The following is a 23,494-nucleotide window of genomic DNA, read 5'->3' on the forward strand; positions in this document are numbered from 1 at the left end:
ATTGGGGATGAGGAGTGCCACACATACCGGGATTGGGGATGAGGGGTGCCACGCATACCGGGATTGGGGATGAGGGGTGCCACGCATACCGGGATTAGGGGGTGAGGGGTGCCACGCATACCGGATTGGGGATGAGGGGTGCCACGCATACCAGGATTGGGGGATGAGGGGTGCCACGCATACCAGGATTGGGGGATGAGGGGTGCCACGCATGCCAGGATTGGGGGATGAGGGGTGCCACGCATGCCAGGATTGGGGGATGAGGGGTGCCACGCATACCAGGATTGGGGGATGAGGGGTGCCACACATACCAGGATTGGGGGGTAAGGGGACCACGCACACCAGGATTGAGAGTGAGGGGTGCCATGCATACCGGAATTGGGGATGAGGGGTGCCACGCATACCGGGATTGGGGGGTGAGGGGACCATGCATACCAGGATTGAGGGTGAGGGGTGCCACGCATACCGGGATTGGGGATGAGGGTTGCCATGCATACCGGGATTGGGGATGAGGGGTGCCACGCATACCGGAATTGGGGATGAGGGGTGCCATGCATACCAGGATTGGGGGATGAAGGGTGCCATGCATACCAGGATTGGGGGATGAGGGGTGCCATGCATACCAGGATTGGGGGATGAGGGGTGCCATGCATACCAGGATTGGGGGGTGAGGGGTGCCATGCATACCAGGATTGGGGGGTGAGGGGACCATGCATACCAGGATTGAGGGTGAGGGGTGCCACGCATACCGGGATTGGGGATGAGGGGTGCCACGCATACCGGGATGAGGGATGGGGTACCATGCATACCAGGATGAGGGATACCATACACACCAGGATAGTGATGAGGGGTGCCACGCATACCAGGATAGGGATGAGGGGTGCCACGTATACCAGGAGTGGGGGTGAGGGATGCCACGCATATCAGGATTGGGGGTGAGGGGTGCCACGCATACCAGGATTGGGGGTGAGGGGTGCCACGCATACCAGGATTGGGGGTGAGGGGTGCCACGCATACCAGGATTGGATGATGGGGACAGGATGGGGGCAGCACAAATACAAGGAGGGGGGCAGCACATACCAGCATGGGAGACCATATACTAATGAAAATGCTCGCCACCCGGGCGTAGAACGGCTTCAATAGCTAGTTTAATATATAGGAGGTTACCAATGGTAGAGAAAACACACAGAGCTTTACTTTCTCCTGCTGCTCCAGCTCTGGATCTTCAGCGCTTCCTGTGGTCTATTTTGACAGGCTGCAGGGGTGATGGCTCAACTTCAGCTCACATCATTGCTGCTGCCAATCACTGAGCTTAGAAGCTCTGTCAGCATGGGCCACTGAGCCAAGTGATTGGCTGCAGAGCTGCAGTCATGATGTCACCCTTGAAGCCAGTGACTAAAGATCAGCGGCAGCAGTGAAGTGCTGGAACTGGAGCAGAAGGTAGTAAAGCTTCATCTGTTCTACTTAAGTGACGATTTATAGGATTTATATTTAAGTGATGAAAAATAATTCAGAAATTTGTAAAAAAAAAATTGCTTGTGTCACCACTTTCCGAGATCCAAAAGCCGTGGCGTTTCCATTTTTCGGGAATGGGGCTGCGTGAAGGCTAATTTTTTGCACTACAAACTGATGGTTATATTGATATCATTTTGGGGTACACTGTGTTCCAAATTATTATGCAAATAATATTTTCTCAGATTTTCCCAAATTACCTATATGAATTGCAGTCATTGTAATTTTCCAGTCAAATAACTATTAGAGTACAATTGAAAGGTTTTTGTACAAACTGCCTATGATAACAGTATATTTTTAAAAAATAAAAAACTCAAACTGCACTCAAACTGCATGTTCCAAATTATTATGCACTGCAGAGTTTTCTACCTTTTCATTTTAATAAATAACAAAAAAATGGTCATTTTTGAAATTATATTAAATGATCATCCAAAACTTGACAAATTCAATGGACGAGAGAGTTCAGAAGCTCCTTTCCAACAAGGGGTCCTATGTGCCAATGTAACATCACCTAGAATAAAGTTTGAGTTGAAAACTGTTTGATTTCAGTTTGTAATAACCTGCTAACGCTTATAATTTCAAAAATGACCATTTTTTTGTTCTTTATTAAAACGAAAAGGTTGAAAACTCTGCTGTGCATAATAATTTGGAACATGCAGTTTGAGTTTTTTTTTTTTTTTTAAATATACTGTTATCATAGGCAGTTTGTACAAAAACCTTTCAATTGTACTCTAATAGTTATTTGACTGGAAAATTACAATGACTGCAATTCATATAGGTAATTTGGGAAAATCTGAGAAAATATTATTTGCATAATAATTTGGAACACAGTGTATTTAACATGCTAGTTCTTTAATAGCAACATAATAGGACGGATAGAATGTTGTGCAATTCATGATACATTTGGTATTTGTACGTCAAGGAGGGATGATAGTCTTATGCAAAATTAGATGGGTAAGGGTTGAAAAGGGGGGGTTCTGGTGGGGAGGGTTGGGGGTGTTTTTTTAAATCCTGTAAATATGATATTTTATTATATGTTATATTTTCTGTATCAAACAGTCTGTAAGATTTGTATCAAACCTCTGATGCCGGCACCATTCCAGCGGTATCGGCACGTGCGTTCCCGGGGCTCATGTGAGATTGTTATGTCGTGTGAGCCCAGTAAGTGCCAGAATCACTGTCTCCATGTTCAGAAAAATCGAACATCATGAGGAAATCTGAGAGCAGCTGCAGCCCTGGCTTCCAGCTGATGTTCAATATGTCCGAAGGTGGTGGCAGTGAAGTCAGCACTGACTGGGCGCAAGGCTCATGTGATGTAACAACCCCAGGAATGTGAGTCCCGGCTCCGCTGGAACGGCGCTGGCATGGGAGCTGAGTATGAGTGTTTTTATTTTAGCTAGGCCAAACATGAGGAATGACACGGGTTGTCCTAGTAGTGAACAACCTCTTTAAGATGATACAATTTTCAGTTAAAACATTTTCAACATTCTGGACATGAAAAAGGCTTCTCCCTTGTGTTACTTTTCTAAACTTTATTAAGAGTTTATTTTCAAGGAAAACATTTCCCACATTAAGAATATAACAAAGGCTTCTATCCTGTGTGACTGCCCTGGTGACTAAGAAGAGATGATTTCTTCACAAAACATTTCCCACATTGTGAACATGAAAAAGGCTTCTCCACTGTGTGAGCTCTCTGGTGTATAACAACAGCTGATTTCTGGTTAAAACATTTCCCACATTGTGAACATGAAAAAGGTTTCTCCCCTGTGTGAGTTCTCTGGTGTATAACGACAGCTGATTTCTGGTTAAAACATTTCCCACATTCTGAACATGAAAAAGGCTTCTCCCCTGTGTGAGTTCTCTGATGTCTGATAAAAGTTGATAACTGTGTAAAACATTTTCCACATTCTGAACAAGAAAAAGGCTTCTGCCTTGTGTGAGTTCTCTGGTGTATAACAACAGATGACTTCTGGTTAAAATATTTCCCACATTCTGAACATGAAAAAGGCTTCTCCCCTGTGTGAATTCTCTGATGTCTGATAAAATTAGTCATGTGTGGAAAACATTTCCCACATTCTGAACATGAAAAAGGCTTCTCCCCTGTGTGAATTCTCTGATGTTTGATAAAACTAGTCATGTGTGTAAAACATTTTCCACATTCTGAGCATGAGAAAGGCTTCTCCCCTGTGTGAGTTCTCTGATGTCTGATAAAAGTTGACATCTGTGTAAAACATTTTCCACATTCTGAACATGAAAAAGGCTTCTCCCCTGTGTGAATTCTCTGATGTTTGATAAAACTAGTCATATGTGGAAAACATTTCCCACATTCTGAACAGGAAAAAGGCTTCTCCCCTGTGTGAGTTCTCTGGTGTATAACAACAGCTGATTTCTGGTTAAAACATTTCCCACATTCTGAACAGGAAAAAGGCTTCTCTCCTGTGTGAGTTCTCTGGTGAATAACAAGATTTGATTTCCTGCTAAAATATTTGCCACATTTGGAACAAGAAAATCTATTCTCTATCGTATGAGTTTTTTGATGTATAGGAAAAGACTTTTCGTGGGGAAAACTATTACCACATTCTGTACGTGAAAATGGCGTGTTTGCTTTAGGAGCAGTTTGTTTTTTAGTGCTTATTTTGTGACTATGATTTTCCTTAGTAGTCCGTGATGAATCAGAAGATAGGACCTGTTTCAAAGGATCAGATGACAGATCTTTGCTGTGAAGGGATGATGATATATCTGGAGTAATGGTGTTCCCTTCAATTGTATCCTGTGGAATCTCACAATCGTCTGATTTAAAAATTGAAGATGTCAGCTGTCCCTCTGATCTCCTGGTACAGTCATCTGCTATGATAAAAATAAATTATTATTTTTTAATAAAATATCCTTGAATTTTATATTTTTTAATATTTCTACTTAAACTCTCTGTAAAAATATGAATTATTCAGCAAGACAATGACAGTTCACAGTCTAATAGAAAACCTCATAGGATGAACCTGTTATGTTGGGGAAAATAATACCAATAAAAACTTCCACTCATCCCGCAAAGAACAAGCCCCCACTCAGGCCCATCATCTGTCAGTGGAAAAACTGAGGTTTCCACATCATTAGTGTCTCAAAGGCTCTTGAAGAGCAACATGACTTCCATAAACTAATCCAGCAATATCCCCTCTCCCAAAGTCAAATCTCCCCCTCGCTTCAGAGCCTTTAGGTGTGTCCAAACCACATTTAGCATCCATGTATTTGGCATTACTATAGTGAGAAGAACCCACTTAATTTACAGAGTGTGTCTCCTGGAGCACAATCTGGGCACTATGTGTTGGGTAACAAAATGGCAAATGCACAATTTTCACTCTATAACATCCACTGCGTGCTAATTACTGAAAAGTACCTGTAGAGTCAAAATATTCCCTACTTCTAAAGATTAATTCATTCAGGGTTATAATTTCCAAAATGGAGTCACTTTATGGGGATTTCTACAGCTCTAGTTTTCTGCCTTTTGTCATATTAAGGGCTTCTGCAAATGGTGTGTCCCATCTCCTCTGGGATCTGCTCCTACGACGTCTGCTTCTCTCACCAGGAGCCTTATTCATTCTTCAGGCGGCGCTGGTGATGGAGGAGACGTCAGAACCAGAAGCTCTGGGCGGCGCAGGCTCTGTCCAGCCACTAAGATTAGGGTGCCTGGGACCTTTAGTACCATCCAGTCTGGCAGCATGGGTGTGTGTGTTGTCCAGCTGGAGTAATCTGCTCCCTGCTTCAGCCAACTGGAAATCACCACACCCTACTAAAGCTGGAAGCATATTGCCGGAAGCTGCCAGATACAGCCTTGTTCTCCTCTGGTTCAGTCCTCTGTGCTCAGCTCCCGGCTTGTGTATTTGTTTCCTGTTGTGACCTCGGCCCGTTTACTGACTACTCTTGTGTCTTCTGATTTTGTATTTTCTCTGCTCTCCAGGTTCTGACCCGGCTACCTGACTATTCTTCTTCACATCTCACACCACAGAACATCAGGTAACACCATGGCTCAAGCCTAGGGGGTCTCTGTGTAAGTCCAGGTACAGAAAAAACGGAGTAGATAGTGCCAAGCCTGTTCATGGTGACCATCTTTTGAGCTGCCAGGTGATCATGAACAGTGCCACCAATACATTGTGTCTGCAAACACAGCAAGATCTGCATTCAAATAGCTAAAGGTCGTTCCTTCCCTTCTTAACTCTGCCATGTGCCCAGATAGTAGGATACAACCGTATATAGGGGATTGTTGGATTCAAGAAAAGGTGGGAAATAATTTGAAAGGTCCATTTGTTTCCTATTATCCTTTGTGAAGAATTCCAAAGTTATCACCACATAAAGTGACACACGTCAGATTTAAAAAATGGGGCCTTATTAGGAACACAAAACTGGCTGCAGGAAGGGGTTAAATCAGAGTATTTTGGGAACTAACCACTGTAGTCAAAAACTGACTATAGATAATAACACATCTACTGAAATGATCAAACTCAACAGTCTTCATCAGTAAGTAGTGAGTAACTAGTGGTGAAACCTCTCTGGGGTAATTAGAGTATGGGGCTCGGTGGCTCTTGGGAATCTAAACTATCGTAAGGGCCAATATTTTCTGTCAGATGAGTTTCAAAAAGAAATATTAGACGTTCAAAGAGAACTTTTTATATTAGTGCAGAGTTGAGGTGTCTTAAATTTAGCTTAGATATATCATGTCACAGGTATAATGTTTGTTTTTATGTAGGTTATCGCAATACTAGTCGGTTTTAAAATAAATTGAAAAGTCAGGATAAAGGGAAACTCTGTTGTTATTGTACAGAAATTCACACTTGGCCCTCACTGCACATTTAATGTTGTCGATTCTAAAAGCAAAGTTTGGTCAGAAAGACTGGACCTGGTCTTGTAGGAACCATATGAGGACATTCAGCAGCACAAAAGGGACTTTCAATGCCCAAAGTCATTTGAACAGTTTTGTTTTTGGAAGAGGAGAATGTTTTGATCTAGAGGCAAAATGATGATCACACGATTGTGATATGACCGGACTACACCACCGATAAAGCAGCCACAGCCGGTGACTGAGAAGAATCTGTGACTTCGCTGCATTTAGTGGTCACTACTCACCTGGGTAGTCATATGTAGGAATCTCCTCTTTACACCGCTCATCACCCCTCACATATGTCTCTGTAGTATTAATATGGGTCAGATCTTCACCCTGAAACAAATATTGTAAAAGTCACAGACAGATGGAGAAATCCCATCTATGATCGGCTCTAATCCTGCCATCTCCACCGTTCTCATTACACAAATATAAAACATATAATACTGGTGGATAAAACAAGACTGAGCACAAGACCTTCACAGCCGTCTACACATCATAGGGGAGATCTCATGACACCTTCTCTCCATCTACCTGATGATCCTGAGGAACATTGGGGTCTTCTTGTTTACAGTCCTGGGGAAGAAGAGGACGGGGACATCTCTCTGGTGTTGTCCTCTTACTAGATAGATCTGGAGGAAACATACAGGGACTGAATTCATGGTAACATAGAACACATTTTTTGTAAACCAACCTTAAAATAACGACACGCAACACCAGTTGGAAGAAAATGGCCGTGATGTTTATTTAGGGTAACCAAATGAATTAAATAACTTGAATAATTTATTCACCAATAAAAACTCAATAAAAATTACCAACACATTAATCCAATTCACCCAGAAACTGGGCAATTTTCCCACAAATAAACAACACGACAAAGGGAAATTTTTATTGATACAAGGGAGGGAGGGTGGGGTCTTCGTTCTTTTGACAGGATAATGAGGTAACCACAGAACAGCTGTTCTATTTATACAATAGAAATTCCCGCACTTTCTTAAAACAACCAATCAATGGGTCACAAAAGAGCGCCAAGAATAACTGGCTCAAACTGGATATAACCTGCTCGTGGACACCAGAGACCACAGCATAACCTTTTGACCCCAAAACGCCATACACAGGCGATAATTAAACTGTATTCAAACCATGTACTCATAGAATAAATTCATCCAGTGTCCATGTTCCCATGAGACCCCCCTTTTATTTGGGTATAGGTGGGGCTACCAATCTTTACATATAGATAATTATAGGCAGTGTGTCTGTCTATTACCTGGTGATGTGAGGGGCTGGGGAACCTCCATCATGACGTCCTTGTACAGATCTTTGTGTCCTCCTAAATACTCCCACTCCTCCATGGAGAAATAGACAGTGACATCCTGACATCTTATAGGAACCTGACACATACAATGATATCGTCATCCCACCGATCCCTTCATAGAGTTACTGTATAATGTCCCAGCATTCCCAGCAGTGTCACCTCTCCAGTCAGCAGCTCAATCATCTTGTAGGTGAGATCTAGGATCTTCTGGTCATTGATGTCCTCATGTATCAGGAGGTGAGGTGGAGGCCATGTGATTGGGCTCAGGGGTCTTCCCCATCCCTCAGACACAGGGTCCTGACAGCGCTCACTAGAGGTCTTCTTCACTACTGTGTAATCCTGGTTATGGAGAGACACATTAATAAATCTCACTACAGACATTTCCAGAGTCCTCTCCTCTCCAGTTCTGTCCATCTGTTATTCCCATAGATAAGAATGATGTAATGTGACGTCATCAGAATCTCTCACCTCTCCAGTAAGCCGGAAGAGGATCTCTAGGGTGAGGTGCATTATCCTCTTCGCCACCTTGTCTCTGTCCATATCCATCTTTGATGGATCAATAAGGAAAATTCTCTTATATAGAAGATCTTCACTGAGAGGATCCGATATTGTAGGGACCTGAATGAGAAGAAAATGAGCCGATGTAACATCATAAAAATCCTGTGTGATAATACAATTACTGGAGATAATAAGGGGAAACATATGAGGAGATTTATTATTTTACAGTATTTAGTTTTCTTCTTTACATCTAGTAATAAAACCTATATCTTTTAGGCCACATACAACTAGCAGTTTCTTCCTCGGAGTCTGCAGCTGAATACCTTTCTCACGAGATGGGTATCTGATGGTTTTATGAGATGGCTGTTTGTTCTCGGCCCCGACCCTTTCACAACTCCTGTCTCCTGGTTTAATCGTTAGAGAAACACATAACGAGAACCTGGCTTACACCTCTGGGTTGTCACAGATGCGGCATTGATAAATGTCCACCATGTAAATATGCCGAACACAAGAAATAGATTTAATCACATTAAATAAAACATTTCATTACACAATGTATCACCCGCAGCAGAGAATTTGTAGTATATTGTATTCAGTGTCTGGGGTGTAATGTCAGATATGTCGGCTGCTCCTCCTGTAAATAAGGCAGAGAATTAATGAGCACATAGGAGACCCCACTAATCCCGCGGCCATTAACCCTTCCAATCTTTCCACACATTTCCTAAGAGAACACAATGGTGACTGAAAGACATTTCAGTTTTGTGGCATTGAAAGGGTAAATAGTTCAGGTGGAGGGGAGATGGCGGAGGGGCATTGCTGAACCGTGAAGCTTCCTGGACACTGAGGGTAAATCCATCGTACCGGAGGGTATAAAGAGAAGGAGGATCTGATCTTACATTACCAGACCGGTGAAGGGGCCATATTGTGATGACTGTAAGATGATTGTGTTTCTTCATTGTCTTTCTTTGTATCACATCTATTACATCTATTAATGCCGCCATTCATCCTGTGCACTCCGAAACGCGTCACCTCCACCTTATCTCTCTGGATTCTTTCCTCCAATGTTCTGATGACGTCCCATCATTATTGTGACATAAGGTTATAAAATGAAGGAATAAAAGTTTTATGTTATTTGAGGTCCTGGATCGTCCTCTATGTGTGGACGGTTATCACTACTATCTACATTACTGTGCTGGAGCTAGGAGATGAATAATGGTGTTGTGTGAGGACTTCTCTGGGCTTCTGTCCTTCATCCTGCAGTCGTCTGAATGGATCTAATGTGGACGGGAGCCAGCTAAGCCGCATTCTGTCCACAGCTGTTACCTCACTGTTCACACCACACAGAGACCCCAAAAGAGTCTCAGTGCTGAAGGGGTTAATGCCCCCTGCGCCCAGTAATGGGGGTCTCCACATACCTCCACCTGCAGAGCCGCCACCACATATATGGCTGCTCTGTGCGCACAGGAGCTGTGATGAGGTCACAGGAGGGGAGGAGTCAGAGGTCACATCATCAGGGGCCTCAGTGAATGCACAGTGTGAACAGTGCGGCTCCTGTACAGTGATATCCGGAGTGAAGACGCTACATGGAGACGTCTCCGCAGTCAGTGACATTTCCGGCATTATTTGCCCCTCACTACTGGCACAATTACCCCGCGCCGCCTTTTCTACAGTTTTATGTGTGAATGTAATGTGGGATTTTCCTGCTTGGAGACCAATAGACGACACATGAGGTGATTATCACCAGTTACCGGACGTCTACTATATGACGGCATATGATTGTGCTATCCACTTCATACCAGGAGCTAAAAGGCCGAAATCTTGTATGTTTAACCCCTTCCAGGGAGGGCGGCCTTGATAGACTATATTCAGAGTCTGGTTAAGACCATGTTCACATGTTCCGATGTTCATCCCGAATAATTGGACGAGTGTCATGCGAGTGTGAGATGTTTTTCTCTCCTGCATCCATATACAATGCGTTATTAACATCATCTTTTACTGACTATAATCCTCTATGTAACTTAAAGCTGGTTTATAAAACTAAGAAAACAATCTTATATACAGATATCGATAGAAAGATGTTAGAGATATGATAGATAATAGATAGATGTCCTGCAGATATATCATTTCACAACCCCCTATATGTTATAAATTTGCACCCTTTAGAGCCTTTCATGTGGAACTAAACTGAGTTGAGCCTTGTTTAACCTAATAAATAATTACAAAAAAACAACATGGGGTCCCCCTATTTTTTTTGTAACCAGCAAAGGTAAAGCAGACAGCTGAGAGCTGATATTATCAAGTTGGGAAGATTCCTGGTTATTGGGCCCTTCCTAACCTAAAAATACCAGCCCATAGCCGCACCAGAAGTGGCGCATCACATGAGATGAACCAATTATGGCTTTTTGCCTTTGGTCTTCCCAATTGCCCAGATGCATTGACAATTGGTGTAAAGTATCTTAGGGTTAACGTCAGCTGTGGTTTGTCAAAAATCACAGCTGGCATCAAACCCTGGTGATAGTAATGGAGAGGTGTCTATCAGACAAACCCATTACAGACCCAGTAATCAAAGATAAAAACACCCAAGAAAAAATACTTAATTTGAATAAACACTGGTTCACTAATTTATTAACCACCCCCCCAAAAAAAAAGCATGCAGGTCCAACGTAGTCCACCGAATCCGACGATGATGGGCATTCCCACCATATATGTAACATAGACCGTCTGCACTACCACACCGCCAGCACAAATCCGAAGATGCCACCTAGATAACTTCCGTCTTCACCTCTCTGATCATAACATTCTCTCATTCACACTCACAAATCCTCGCCCGCCCCAGCACACTCCTACCTATCACACATTCAGAAATCTACAAGCCATTAACCCTCATACACTTACAGACTCCCTTCACTCATCACTGTCCCCAATCTCCTCTTTTTCCTGTCCTGATCTGGCTGTAAACCACTACAATGACACGCTCAGAAGCACGCTGGACCAAGTAGCGCCCCTCACCCTCAGAACCTCTAAACACAGAGTAAAATAGCCCTGGCTCACACCGCAAACCCGATTTCTCTAGCATTGCTCTAGAAGTGCCGAACGCCTATGGAGGAAAACTCGCACACTAGAAAACTTTATCCACTACAAATTTATGTTAAAAACATATAACTGTGCCCTTCACCTTGTCAAACAGACCTACTTCACCAACATGATCTCCTCACTATCCAACAACCCCAAAAAACTCTTCGATACCTTTCACTCCCTCCTCAGTCCTAAAGCGCAGGCCCCCACCATGGACATTTGTGCCAAGGACTTGGCCTCCTACTTCACAGAGAAAATAGACACCATCCGTCAGGAAATCAGCTCCCAGCCACCAAGTGCCGTGACTCCCATCCCCCCCCACATCCCCTTTGGATCACACTCCACATTTGACCCAGTCACAGAAGACAAAGTCTCCAGGCTCCTCTCTTCTTATCATCCCACTTCATGCACTACTGACCCCACCCCCTCAAATCTACTCCAGTCTCTTTCTTCAGTCGTCACTACTCACCTAACTAAAATCTTCAACCTCTCCCTCTCTTCTGGTATCTTCCCCTCTTCCTTCAAACACTCCATCATTACTCCATTATTAAAAAAGCCCTCTCTTGACCCTTCATGCACAAACAACTACAGACCAGTCTCCAATCTTCCCTTCATCTCTAAACTTTTGGAGTGCCTGGTTTACTCCCGCCTTACCAGTTACCTCTCCACTCACTCTCTTCTAGACCCATCACAGTCCGGCTTCTGTCCCCTACATTCTACAGAAACTGCACTCATCAAAGTAACCAATGACCTTCTGACAGCAAAACTTAATGGTGACCACTCTCTGCTCATTCTTCTTGACCTCTCTGAAGCCTTTGACACCGTTGACCATCACCTCCTACTCTCTATGCTCCACTCAATCGGCATAAAGGACACTGCTCTCTCCTGGTTCTCCTCCTACCTATCTGACCGCTCTTTCAGTGTTTCGTTCGCTGGCTCCACTTCTTCCCCTCTTCCTCTCACTATTGCGGTTCCTCAGGGTTCAGTCCTTGGCCCTCTTCTCTTCTCTCTCTACACAGCCCCAATTGGACAGACCATCAGCAAATTTGGTTTGCAGTACCATCTTTATGCTGATGACACACAACTATACACCTCATACACTGACCTTACCCCCGCTGTACTACAGAACACCAGTGACTGTCTGGCCGCAGTTTCTAACATCATGTCCGCTCTCTACCTGAAACTCAAACTTTCCAAAACTGAACTTCTTCTGCTCTCGCCATCTACTCACCTCTCTAAATCTGACATCTCTCTCTCCATGTGTGTCACCACAATAACACCAAGCCAGCAGGTGCACTGTCTGGGCATTGTGCTTGACACCAATCTTTCCTTCACCTTCCATATACAATCTCTTGCCCGCTCTTGTCGCTTGCACCTGAAGAACATCTCTAGAATCCGCCCCTTTCTCACCTTGGAAACAACAAAAACCCTCACTGTTGCCCTGATCCACTCCCGCCTTGACTACTGTAACTCTCTATTAATTGGCCTCCCCTTCACTCGACTTTCCCCCCTCCAGTCCATCCTTAATGCTGCAGCCAGGGTCATCTATTTGGCTAACCGTTACTCAGACTCCACCGCTCTGTGCCAGTCATTGCACTGGCTACCCATGAATTATAGGATCCAATTTAAATTGCTTGTTCTCACCCACAAAGCCCTCCACAGTGTGGCACCCCCCTACATCTCTTCCCTCATTTCTGTTTATCGGCCTACCCGTTCTCTACGCTCCACAAGCGACTTTCGACTAACATCCGCACTAATCCGTTCCTCCCACTCCCGGCTTCAAGACTTCTCCCGAGCTGCACCTATTCTTTGGAATGCTCTACCCCAAGAAATTAGGATGAACCACGACTTACACAGTTTTAGGCGCTCCCTAAAAACACACCTGTTTAAAGCAGCCTATCACCTTCCCTAATCGAAGTCCTTTTATATTCTTATAGCCCATCCCTTATTTCTCCAAACATAAGTCTCCACCGAACCCAAAAGCACTACAGGTACTGGCTGGTGATGAGCTCATGCAGCCTGTATCTATCCCTCATCCCCTCAAGATGGCTGGACCATCCTTGTAAATAAGCCATTGTACTTTGTGTCACCCCCACCTCATTGCAGATTGTAAGCTCTTACGAGCAGGGTTGTCATTTTTGCTGTAATTATTGTATTATCTTTAGCTATGTTACTTATGAATGTTGAATATGAACCTCTGAATTGTAAAGCGCTGTGGAATATGTTGGCGCTATATAAATAAAGACTATTATTATTATTAATATGGGCTAGTAGGATGCGATTTTCTCTTATCTTCCAATAGAAAATGCCATTTTAGTGTCAATTTCCTTATAAATTCATTTAAATCACAGAACAAAGTGAAATTATTAAATGGGACAGCTGGACAGAAGGATAATCCTCGAACTAACAAGGATCGTTCAGCTTCAGATAGCACATAGCTAGAAATATTAACGATACCCCCACAGCCGATAGGGATTTCTATCTGCAGGAAATTTGTGTCCTGGTTCATTGGCAAGATTTCATTTTCTTTATATTTGGATTGTGTCTCAATTTCGGCATTTGAACTATTTTTGTTGTTGTGACCTCGGGTTTTTCCACTCCCTCTACATCCCCTAAATTTCTTTTTCGTTTTGGACAGCGTCCGGGGACCACGTGAAAAAAATGTGTAATTTTCGTTTTATCAGTTTGAGGTACAACTGCATTCTGTGTTTGAGGATTTATCAAAATACTATTTTCATTCAAAATCGCTAATAATTCCAAAGATGTCATTCTATTCATAGGGTATTTTGTGTGGTTTACAGTACAGACCAAAAGTTTGGACACACCTTCTCATTTAAAGATTTTTCTGTATTTTCTTGACTATGAAAATTGTACATTCACACTGAAGGCATCAAAACTATAAATTAACACATGTGGAATTATATACTTAACAAAAAAGTGTGAAACAACTGAAAATATGTCTTATATTCTAGGTTCTTCAAAGTAGCCACCTCTTGCTTTGATGACTGCTTTGCACACTCTTGGCATTCTCTTGATGAGCTTCAATATACCGCAAAATAATTGGTAATGCTGCTTTTTTTTCCACAATGATAATCCGTAGCGGAAATTTCCACAGCATGTGCACAGCACATGTGGATTATCATTGGGGAACATGGCAGGCCTTCTACCAAGAGTTCTTTAAGCGTTTCTTCAGCGGATAGGAGGGTGCAGGGGGCATGAGAGAGAGGTGCATGATGCGTGAGAGGGGTGCTGTGAGATAGAGTGGTGCAGGGTGTGTGGGTAATGGGGGTGCAGGGTGTGTGAGATAGAGGGGTGCAGGCTGTGTGTGACAGAGCACCACAAAGGAGGTGAAGACGAGGGAGAAGGTAAGTGCTCCATAGTGTAGCTGAAGATGCGAGGAACTTTTACTGTGGACTGTGGCTGGGGGAATAGCGGAATTCACTCAGTATACAAAGTGAGGGCACAGTATGAGAGACAGTATACAAAAGTAAGGACAGTTTAAGGACAGAGTATGGGGGGAGCAGTATACGAGGGACACCGTGAGGGCACATTATGGAGGCTGTATGGTGTAAAAAGGGGACCTGAAGATGTGGACAGTGTGGAGGCCATAGTTCATATCACAGGTATATTGTGTAGTTTGGAGAGCGTATAAGCCATACTTGTTAAGGAGAGATGGTTTGACAGATATTGCCAAAGTCACCCTGGGGTCTGGACCAAATGAAGAAGAGAGGGATGAGAACATTTCCAATCAGGACTATCCACTGCCTATTGGATCAGGTACGTATTATTACGCGCACTGCGATCGTGCCCACACACAAGCGGTGCGGGGCGACTACCGCCAGGTGTCAGCTGATTCTCAAAGCTGACACCAAGTGCCATGTGCCAGGAGTGGTCAAACACCGCTCCGGCACATTAACCCCCGCAATGCTGCTATCGAAGTTGATCGCAGCGTTCCGGGAGCAAGGTGAGGTAAGCGCGGCTTACTTACCTCCTCTCCGGGGTCCCGCGCTGTCTGTGCCGGGTCCCGGTAGTTGTCATGGTGTCCCGATGTCGTCATGATGACATCCGGGTCAGCAGGAAGTCACTTTAATCATGCGCAGTGCGCGATCAAAGTAACTTCTTAGTGTGCAGCGCTGACATGCAGCATAACTGTTAGAACCTTGCTCTTAGGTTTTTTCCTTTGCTGGTCACATGACCTTGTTGGCCTATTTAATCCTGCTCCGCCCTTCTGGCTTTGCTGGACTTCATTGTATAACTACTTTCTAGCTAGCCTGTGCTCTGTATCTAACTCTGTTAGTTTGCTTGGTCTACGGACCTCAGTGTTCTATATATTTTGTTTGTTTGTCTGTCTGCTACTATTTCTGTTAGGAGGTGTCCCATTTTCCTCCCAGTCCTTAGTACTTGTAGGGATTCCTTCCCCACATCTATAGGTCTCCGTACAGACTAGCTTAGGACTTTAGCAGGTCTGATCGCAGGATCAGGTTCCCTGTTACATCGTAGGGATTAAGCTGAGTTCTATCGTAGGGACAGATCTCCTCTCTTTCCTTAGCTCTGGTAGCAGAACATAACAGTAAGTCCAGCCCGCAAATTCTCTAAGGAAAGATTTTTCTGTTCCATCATGGTGTCGGTTCAGGATTTGGCTAAACACCTGCAGGGACTCTCTCTGGAGGTGGCCGAGCTCCGTCAGCACGTGAGTAACTGTCCTGGAGCACATTTCTTGGAGCCTAAGGTATGTTTGCCGGATTTATTTTTTGGTGAACACCGAGAATTTTTTTCATTTAAAAATGCTTGCTTATTGTATTTTCGTTTGAGACCCAAGTCCTCTGGGGATGAATCCCAGTGCATAGGGTTCATAATGTCACTTTTGCGCAAAGAGCCTCAGGAGTGGGCCTTTTCTTTGCAACCTAGTGATACATGCTTCAGATCAGTGGATAGTTTTTTTTCTGCTTTGGGGCTATTATATGATGATCCTGACCGTGTCGCATCAGCTGAGACTGAGTTAAGACGTTTGAGACAGGGATCAGGTAATGTGGAAAAATATTGTACTCATTTCCGTCGATGGTCTACTCAAACAGGGTGGAACGATTCTGCTCTGAAAAGTCTATTTCTTGCTGGGCTCAATGAAAGGGTTAAAGACCTGCTAATTGCTTATCCTACACCTGAAGATTTGCAACAGGCTATGCAATTAGCTATACGGGTGGATAGGAGACTGCGTGCAAGGGTTAATGAGAGCAAATCCTCTGCTATGTCAGTTTCTGGTTATGAGAATGTGTGTACTAACAGTGGTGAACCGATGGAGATTGGATCGGTGGCACCTCGCTCTCAAGAAAAAGACCGTAGATTTTTTGAAGGCTTGTGTTTCTATTGCGGAAAATCTGGTCATTTGATTAAAGGCTGTGAGCTTCGTATGAAGAAAGAAAAAAAAATGGTCAGTCATGCCCGTATTGCCTGTTTAAATTCCAAGGGTGTATTTTTAGCTGCTTCCACGATTGCTCAGGAAAAATTAATGGAATTTCGGGTGTTTGTCGATTGTGGGTCTACTCTGAATGTAATTGATGGGGGATTCTTGGAAAGACTCAATTTAAAACCCGAACCTTTATCATCCCCCATTGCTGTGGTTTCTGTGGATGGTTCCCCTTTGAAGAATATTACTCTCAAGGTCTGTGAATTTCCTCTCACTATTAATGGTGTTCACCATGAGAAATTGGATTTGGTAGTTTTGAATAACTTGCCTTCTCCAGTAATATTGGGATTGCCCTGGTTAAAATTTCTCAATCCTGTACTGGATTGGTCTACCAGTGAAATTAAATCCTGGAGCCATAAATGTTATGACAAGTGTTGTAACGGGCGTATTGCAGCTTTGGATAGGGGAGAATTGCCTGTTCCTATTCAGGATTTTTGGAGAGTTTTTTCTGAGAAGGAATCGCAGGTTTTGCCTCCCCATAGAGACTATGATTGTTCTATTGAATTTGTCCCTGGAGCGACTCTTCCTAAAAGTCGTTTATTTAACCTTACTATTCCTGAGAGGAAGGCTTTGGAGGAATACATACAGACAAGTTTGGCCGCCGGTCACATTAGGCCTTCTAAGTCTCCTGTGGCGGTTGGATTTTTTTTTGTAAAAAAAAAGGACGGCGGTTTACGTCCTTGTCTGGATTTTCGTGAGATTAACAAAATTACTGTACGCAATCCTTACCCACTGCCATTGATTCCTGATTTATTTAACCAGTTAATGGGGGCCAAGTGGTTCTCTAAAATTGACCTTAAGGGGGCATACAATCTGTTGCGCATGAAGGAGGGTGACGAATGGAAGACTGCTTTTAACACTCCTGTGGGTCATTTTGAGAATCTGGTTATGCCTTTTGGTCTTACTAATGCTCCTGCATTTTTTCAGAATCTTATTAATGACATCCTTAGACCTTTGATCGGCAAAAATGTGGTTGTGTATTTGGATGACATTTTGATTTATTCGCCGGATCTGGAGTCTCATTGGCGGAGCGTACGTGAGGTATTACAGTTGTTAATGGACAATTCGCTTTTTGCTAAGCTGGAGAAATGTGAGTTCGCTGTACAGAGAATTAGTTTTTTGGGTTACATTATCTCCAGCGAAGGTTTTGAGATGGACCCGGTTAAAGTTCAAGCTGTACAGGAATGGCCTAGGCCTATTGGTTTGAAATCGATACAGAGGTTTTTAGGTTTCGCCAATTATTACAGAAAATTCATAAAAAATTTTTCTAGTATTGTCAAACCTCTGACCGATCTCACCAGGAAAGGTGCTGATGCGGTTCAGTGGTCTTCTGAGGCTATTGAAGCTTTTGTGTATCTCAAGGAGAGGTTCACCTCTGCTCCCATCCTTATGCAGCCTGATGTGACTAAGCCGTTTTTGGTTGAGGTTGATGCTTCCTCTGTGGGGGTTGGCGCAGTATTGTCTCAGGATAACGGGGATGGATTACATCCCTGTGCCTTTTTTTCAAAAAAATTTTCGGAGACTGAACTGAATTACGATATTGGTAATCGGGAATTATTGGCTATTAAACTCGCATTTGAACACTGGCGCCACTTCTTGGAAGGTGCGGAATTTCCCGTTCAGGTTCTTACGAATCATAAAAATCTGATATATCTTGATGCTGCCAAGCGCCTGAATGCCCGTCAGGCTAGGTGGGCACTGTTTTTCTCGCGGTTTAATTTCTCCGTTACTTACATCCCTGGTACTAAGAATGTTAAGGCGGATGCCTTGTCTCGCAGTTTTTCTCCCATAGTCGGTGCTGAGAAAGAGGAGAACATTTTACAAGAAGGTGTTGTGATAGCTGCTTTGGACTCCGTTTTGGAAGATGAGATTCTTAAAGCACAGGAGAATGCCCCATCTAACACTCCTCATGGGAGGTTGTTTGTGCCTGGGACCTTTAGGAGAGATTTGTTTGTTGAGTGTCACGAATCTCGGTTGGCAGGTCATCCCGGAATCTCTGAGACCAAGAGACTGGTGGGTCGCAGTTTTTGGTGGCCTGGATGGCAGAAGGAAGTCATTAAGTGGGTGCGTCAATGTACTATATGTGCTAGATCTAAGTCCTCACATACTCCTGCTGCGGGGTTGCTTTGTCCTTTGGAGGTTCCCAGTGCTCCTTGGACACATTTGGCTATGGACTTTATAACTGACCTTCCCCCCTCTGAGGGTTTTACTGTCATCTGGGTGGTCGTGGACCGTTTTAGCAAGATGTGTCACTTGGTTCCCTTCGTCAAACTGCCCTGCGCTAAAACTCTCGCTAAGGCCTTTGTCAAGGAAATTGTCAGACTTCATGGCGTTCCTACTGACATTGTTTCTGATAGGGGTCCTCAGTTCGTGGCTCGTTTTTGGCGTGCCTTTTGTGACAGGTTGGGAGTTCATTTATCGTTCTCGTCCGGATATCATCCTGAATCTAATGGCCAGACAGAAAGGAAAAACCAGGATGTTGAGCAGTTCTTGCGTTGTTTTGTGGCAGACAATCAAGAGTGGTGGTCGGAGTTTCTGCCACTTGCTGAATTTGCTCTGAACAATCATACATCTTCTTCTGCTGGTTGTTCGCCTTTTTTTTTGTTGTTCTGGGAGACATCCGTCGTTTGGGTCGTTCTCCAAGTTGGGATCTGCCGTGCCTGAGGAGGAGAATTTTTCCGGTGATTTGGAGAGAGTTTGGACGGATGTGCGTGGTAATCTTCAGGAGGCCAACAGAAAATCTAAAGACTACTTTGACAGGAAACGACAGGAGGTTTTGTTCGCTGTTGGTGACATGGTTTGGTTGTCCTCTAGGAATCTGCGGTTGAGGATTCCTTCTAAGAAATTGGGTCCCAAGTTTGTAGGGCCCTTTAAGGTGCTTCAGGTTGTCAACCAATCTGCTGTTAGGTTGGAGGTTCCTACCTCCTGGAGAATTAATCCGGTATTTCATGTCTCTCTGTTAAAAAAAGCTGTTGTGTCGGATGGTGACGCCTCTGCCTCTGTTCCTCCGGTGGTGGAGGACGGGGAATATGAAATTTCTCGCATCCTTAACTCTAGACGGTATAGAGGTAGTTTGCAGTATCTTGTGGCCTGGAAAGGTTTCGGACCCGAGGATAACTCTTGGGTGAGGTCAGATGATGTTTCCGCGTCCAGACTTATCAGAGCGTTTCACAGGAGATTTCCTGATAAGCCTGGTCCTAGGGGATCCGGAGGATCCTCTTAGAAGGGGGGGTACTGTTAGAACCTTGCTCTTAGGTTTTTTCCTTTGCTGGTCACATGACCTTGTTGGCCTATTTAATCCTGCTCCGCCCTTCTGGCTTTGCTGGACATCATTGTATAACTACTTTCTAGCTAGCCTGTGCTCTGTATCTAACTCTGTTAGTTTGCTTGGTCTACGGACCTCAGTGTTCTATATATTTTGTTTGTTTGTCTGTCTGCTACTATTTCTGTTAGGAGGTGTCCCATTTTCCTCCCAGTCCTTAGTACTTGTAGGGATTCCTTCCCCACATCTATAGGTCTCCGTACAGACTAGCTTAGGACTTTAGCAGGTCTGATCGCAGGATCAGGTTCCCTGTTACATCGTAGGGATTAAGCTGAGTTCTATCGTAGGGACAGATCTCCTCTCTTTCCTTAGCTCTGGTAGCAGAACATAACAATAACATAGAGATGGTGCTGCATCTCTATGCTATGCAAGTGATCAACCTGCAAAAAGTGAAAGTCCCATAGTGGGACAAAGTGTAAAAGCAAAAAAAAAATAAACAAAATTGTAAAAATATTAAAAAAATGAAAAAAATAATTAAAAAAAATATATATATACTGTCCCCATAAATAAATATTATTATAAAAAAAAAATAACAAACCAATAAAAGTACACATATTTGGTATTGCCGATCCGGAACGACCTGACCTATAAAACTGTCCCGCTAGTTAACCCCTTTAATGAACACGGTAAAAAAATAAATAAAAAATGAAGCAAAAAACGATGCTTTATCATCATACCACCAAACAAAAAATGGAATAAAACGCAGTTAAAAAGACGAATATAAATAAAAATGGTACAGCTAAAAACATCATCTTGTCCCGCAAAAAAAAAAGCTGACATACAGCTCCATCAGCCAAAAAATAAAAAAGTTATAGCTCTCAGAATAAAGCTATACAAAAATATTACCGTATTTTTCGGACTATAAGACACACTTTTTTCCCACAATTTTGGAGGAAAGTGGGGGGTGCTTCTTATAGTCTGATGTACATAAATATTGTGGCTGTGGGTGGTGGGGGAAGCGGTAGCATCTGAGTAGCAGGGCACACGAGGCAGCAGCATACACTGTGCCCGCTACTAAAGAAAATTAATATTCACTGCTCCCCACCACGCCCATAGGGAGCAGTGAATATCATTTTCTTTAATAGCCGGCATACTGCCTGCAGCGCAGCTCCTGGTATGTATGGTACCCTACATCCATGTATGTATGGCTCCCCTCATCCCTCATCCCGGTATGTATGGCACCCTTCATCTCTGTATGTATGGCCCCCCTCATCATGGTATGCTTGGCACCCCCTGATCCCCATCACGCTGCACAGAAAAAAAATAAACACTCATACTCACCTCCTCTCTCCTTCAGAGCTGTGTCTTGCTCTGTGTCGGAATAGTCACTGCTCCCCACGCCGGGACTGCGTGCGTGGGGAGCAGTGACCATTCATTGTCCCTAATAGTGAGCACTCTGTACCCACAGCACGGCTCCTACTGCGCTCGGCTGTCAGTGTGCCCGCTATTAAAGTCCATGAATATTCACCACTCCCATGGGTGTTTTGAATATTCATGGAGTTTAATAGGGGGCACGCTGACAGCCTAGCGCAGCAGGAGTCGCGCTGCGGCTACAGTGTACGCGCTATTAGGGAGAATGAGTGGTCACTGCTCCCCACGCATGCAGTTCCGGCGTGGGGAGCAGTGACTCTTCTGGAACAGCATTTCGCTGTGTGAGGGCGCATGGCAGTTTAGCCATGCGTGGCTCACACAGTGAGAACCCTGTCGGCAACAGAGCAAGATGCAGCGATGGAGGAGAGAGGAGGTGAGTATGATTGTTTATTGTTTTTCTGTGCAGCGTGACGGGGATCAGGGGGTGCCAAGCATACCAGGATGAGGGATGAGAGGGGCCACATATATTGGGATGAGGGGGGCCATACATACAGGGATGAGTGGGGCCATGCATACAAGGATGAGGGGGGCCATGCATACAGGGATGAGGCATGAAGGGGGCCATACATACCAGGATGAAGGGGGCCATACATACAGGGATGAAGGGGGTCATACACACAAGGATGAGGGGGGACCATACATACAGGAATGAAGAGTGCCATACATACCAGGAAGAGGAATGATGGTACCATACATAGCAGGAAGTGGGATGAAGGTGTGATAGATTCCAGGATGGGTGTGAGGGGGGCCATACATAACAGGATGAAGGGTGCCATACATACCAGGAAGAGGGATGAGGGGGGCCATGCATACCAGGATGGGGGATTGGGGTGCCATGCATGCCAGGATGGTGGATAGGGGTGCCATGAATATCAGCATGCGGATGAGGGCCACATATAACAGGAAGGAGGGGGCCATATATACCAGGATGGGGAATATTAACAGAATTGGGGGACATTACCCCTATAACAGTGTCAGCAGCAGACCCCCTCCCCCTTAACAAGGCATCATGACCACATTTTTAGCTTACATTTTTTTTGTATTTTCCTCCTCTAAAACCTAGGTGCGTCTTATGGTCCGATGCATCTTATAGTCTGAAAAATACAGTATTTTTTTCTATAAAATAGTTTTTATAGTGTAAAAGCACCAAAACATAAAAAAAATATAAATGTGGTACCGCTGTAAACGTACTGACCCGAAGAATAAAGCTACCTTATCAATTTTACCATGCGAAACGGCATGAAAAAAAACAGAAAAAAAACTATTCCTGAATTGTTGGTTTTTGTTTATTCTGCCTCCCAAAAATTGGAATAGAAAGCAATCAAAAAATGTCAAGCGCATTGGGTGGTCATGCCCAACTATTTTGGCTCAAAATATTTGACCTATTTAACAAACTTTCCATATATAGGGCGCGACCTTCTTTGGCGTTTGCCTTACTATCATTAAGTGACATTTCAATGTCAGGTTTCAAAAAAGGCCTACTGAAACATTTCCTCACAGCTGCCAGGAATCGAATTCCTCAATACTGGAAACAAGAAAAAACGCCGTCACGCTCCGAATTTGTATCTGAGCTCAACAACATATTCAGAATTGAACATTTAATAGGCCAGATTACAGGAACCTCAGATAAGATTTACAATACTTGGGCCCCTTGGATCGCGTTCAGAGAAACCCCAGACTTTGATTCCTGGTTAAATTAGATTCATCTTCACTTATCTCGATTTATGATACTGACGCGCCCCCTGGGCCAGTGTTGTTTGGGGGAATACCCGGAGCCGGATCAGATGGGGGTTGTAGTCTCCGAGTGGCGGTGACCCGGTCCGTGCCCAGGGTGTCAAGCTCAGTGTGTGGCAGTCTTTACAGATGTTGTTAGTGTTCTTAGTGTCGACTACGCCACCCGTTGATTTGCGGTCAGTACGGCCGCCGCTGCAGCAGGGTCCGCTGAGGCTGGTGGTATGTGTGCAGCTTCGGGTAGTATAACCCCCAACGGGAGGGGTATAGCCTCAGGGGGTCAGGTGTAGAGGATGGTGGTAGTGGTGGTGCAGTGTGGATGGTAAGAAGACTCAG

The 23,494-nt window shown here is 44.1% G+C and overlaps 2 protein-coding genes across 2 annotated transcripts in view; both read right to left on the bottom strand.

Moving 5' to 3' along the window:
* LOC141182808 (uncharacterized) overlaps window positions 1–23,494 on the bottom strand; it is a 431,479-nt gene that overhangs the window by 156,747 nt on the left and 251,238 nt on the right. The window lies entirely within an intron of this gene.
* LOC141182815 (uncharacterized) lies at window positions 3,057–8,940 on the bottom strand. The gene is made up of 7 exons (XM_073660936.1): window positions 8,519–8,940; window positions 7,857–8,315; window positions 7,650–7,773; window positions 6,917–7,014; window positions 6,628–6,718; window positions 4,099–4,359; window positions 3,057–3,945 (listed from the first exon to the last, which is right to left on the bottom strand). The coding sequence occupies exons 2-7, from the start codon at window positions 8,109–8,111 to the stop codon at window positions 3,104–3,106; spliced, it is 1,671 nt and encodes a 556-aa protein (XP_073517037.1). The 5' UTR covers window positions 8,112–8,315; window positions 8,519–8,940; the 3' UTR covers window positions 3,057–3,103.

The sequence above is a fragment of the Phyllobates terribilis genome, unplaced genomic scaffold, assembly GCF_046119375.1.
Source record: "Phyllobates terribilis strain yellow unplaced genomic scaffold, ASM4611937v1 Scaffold_36__1_contigs__length_13169755, whole genome shotgun sequence".
Classification (NCBI taxonomy): Eukaryota; Metazoa; Chordata; class Amphibia; order Anura; family Dendrobatidae; genus Phyllobates; species Phyllobates terribilis.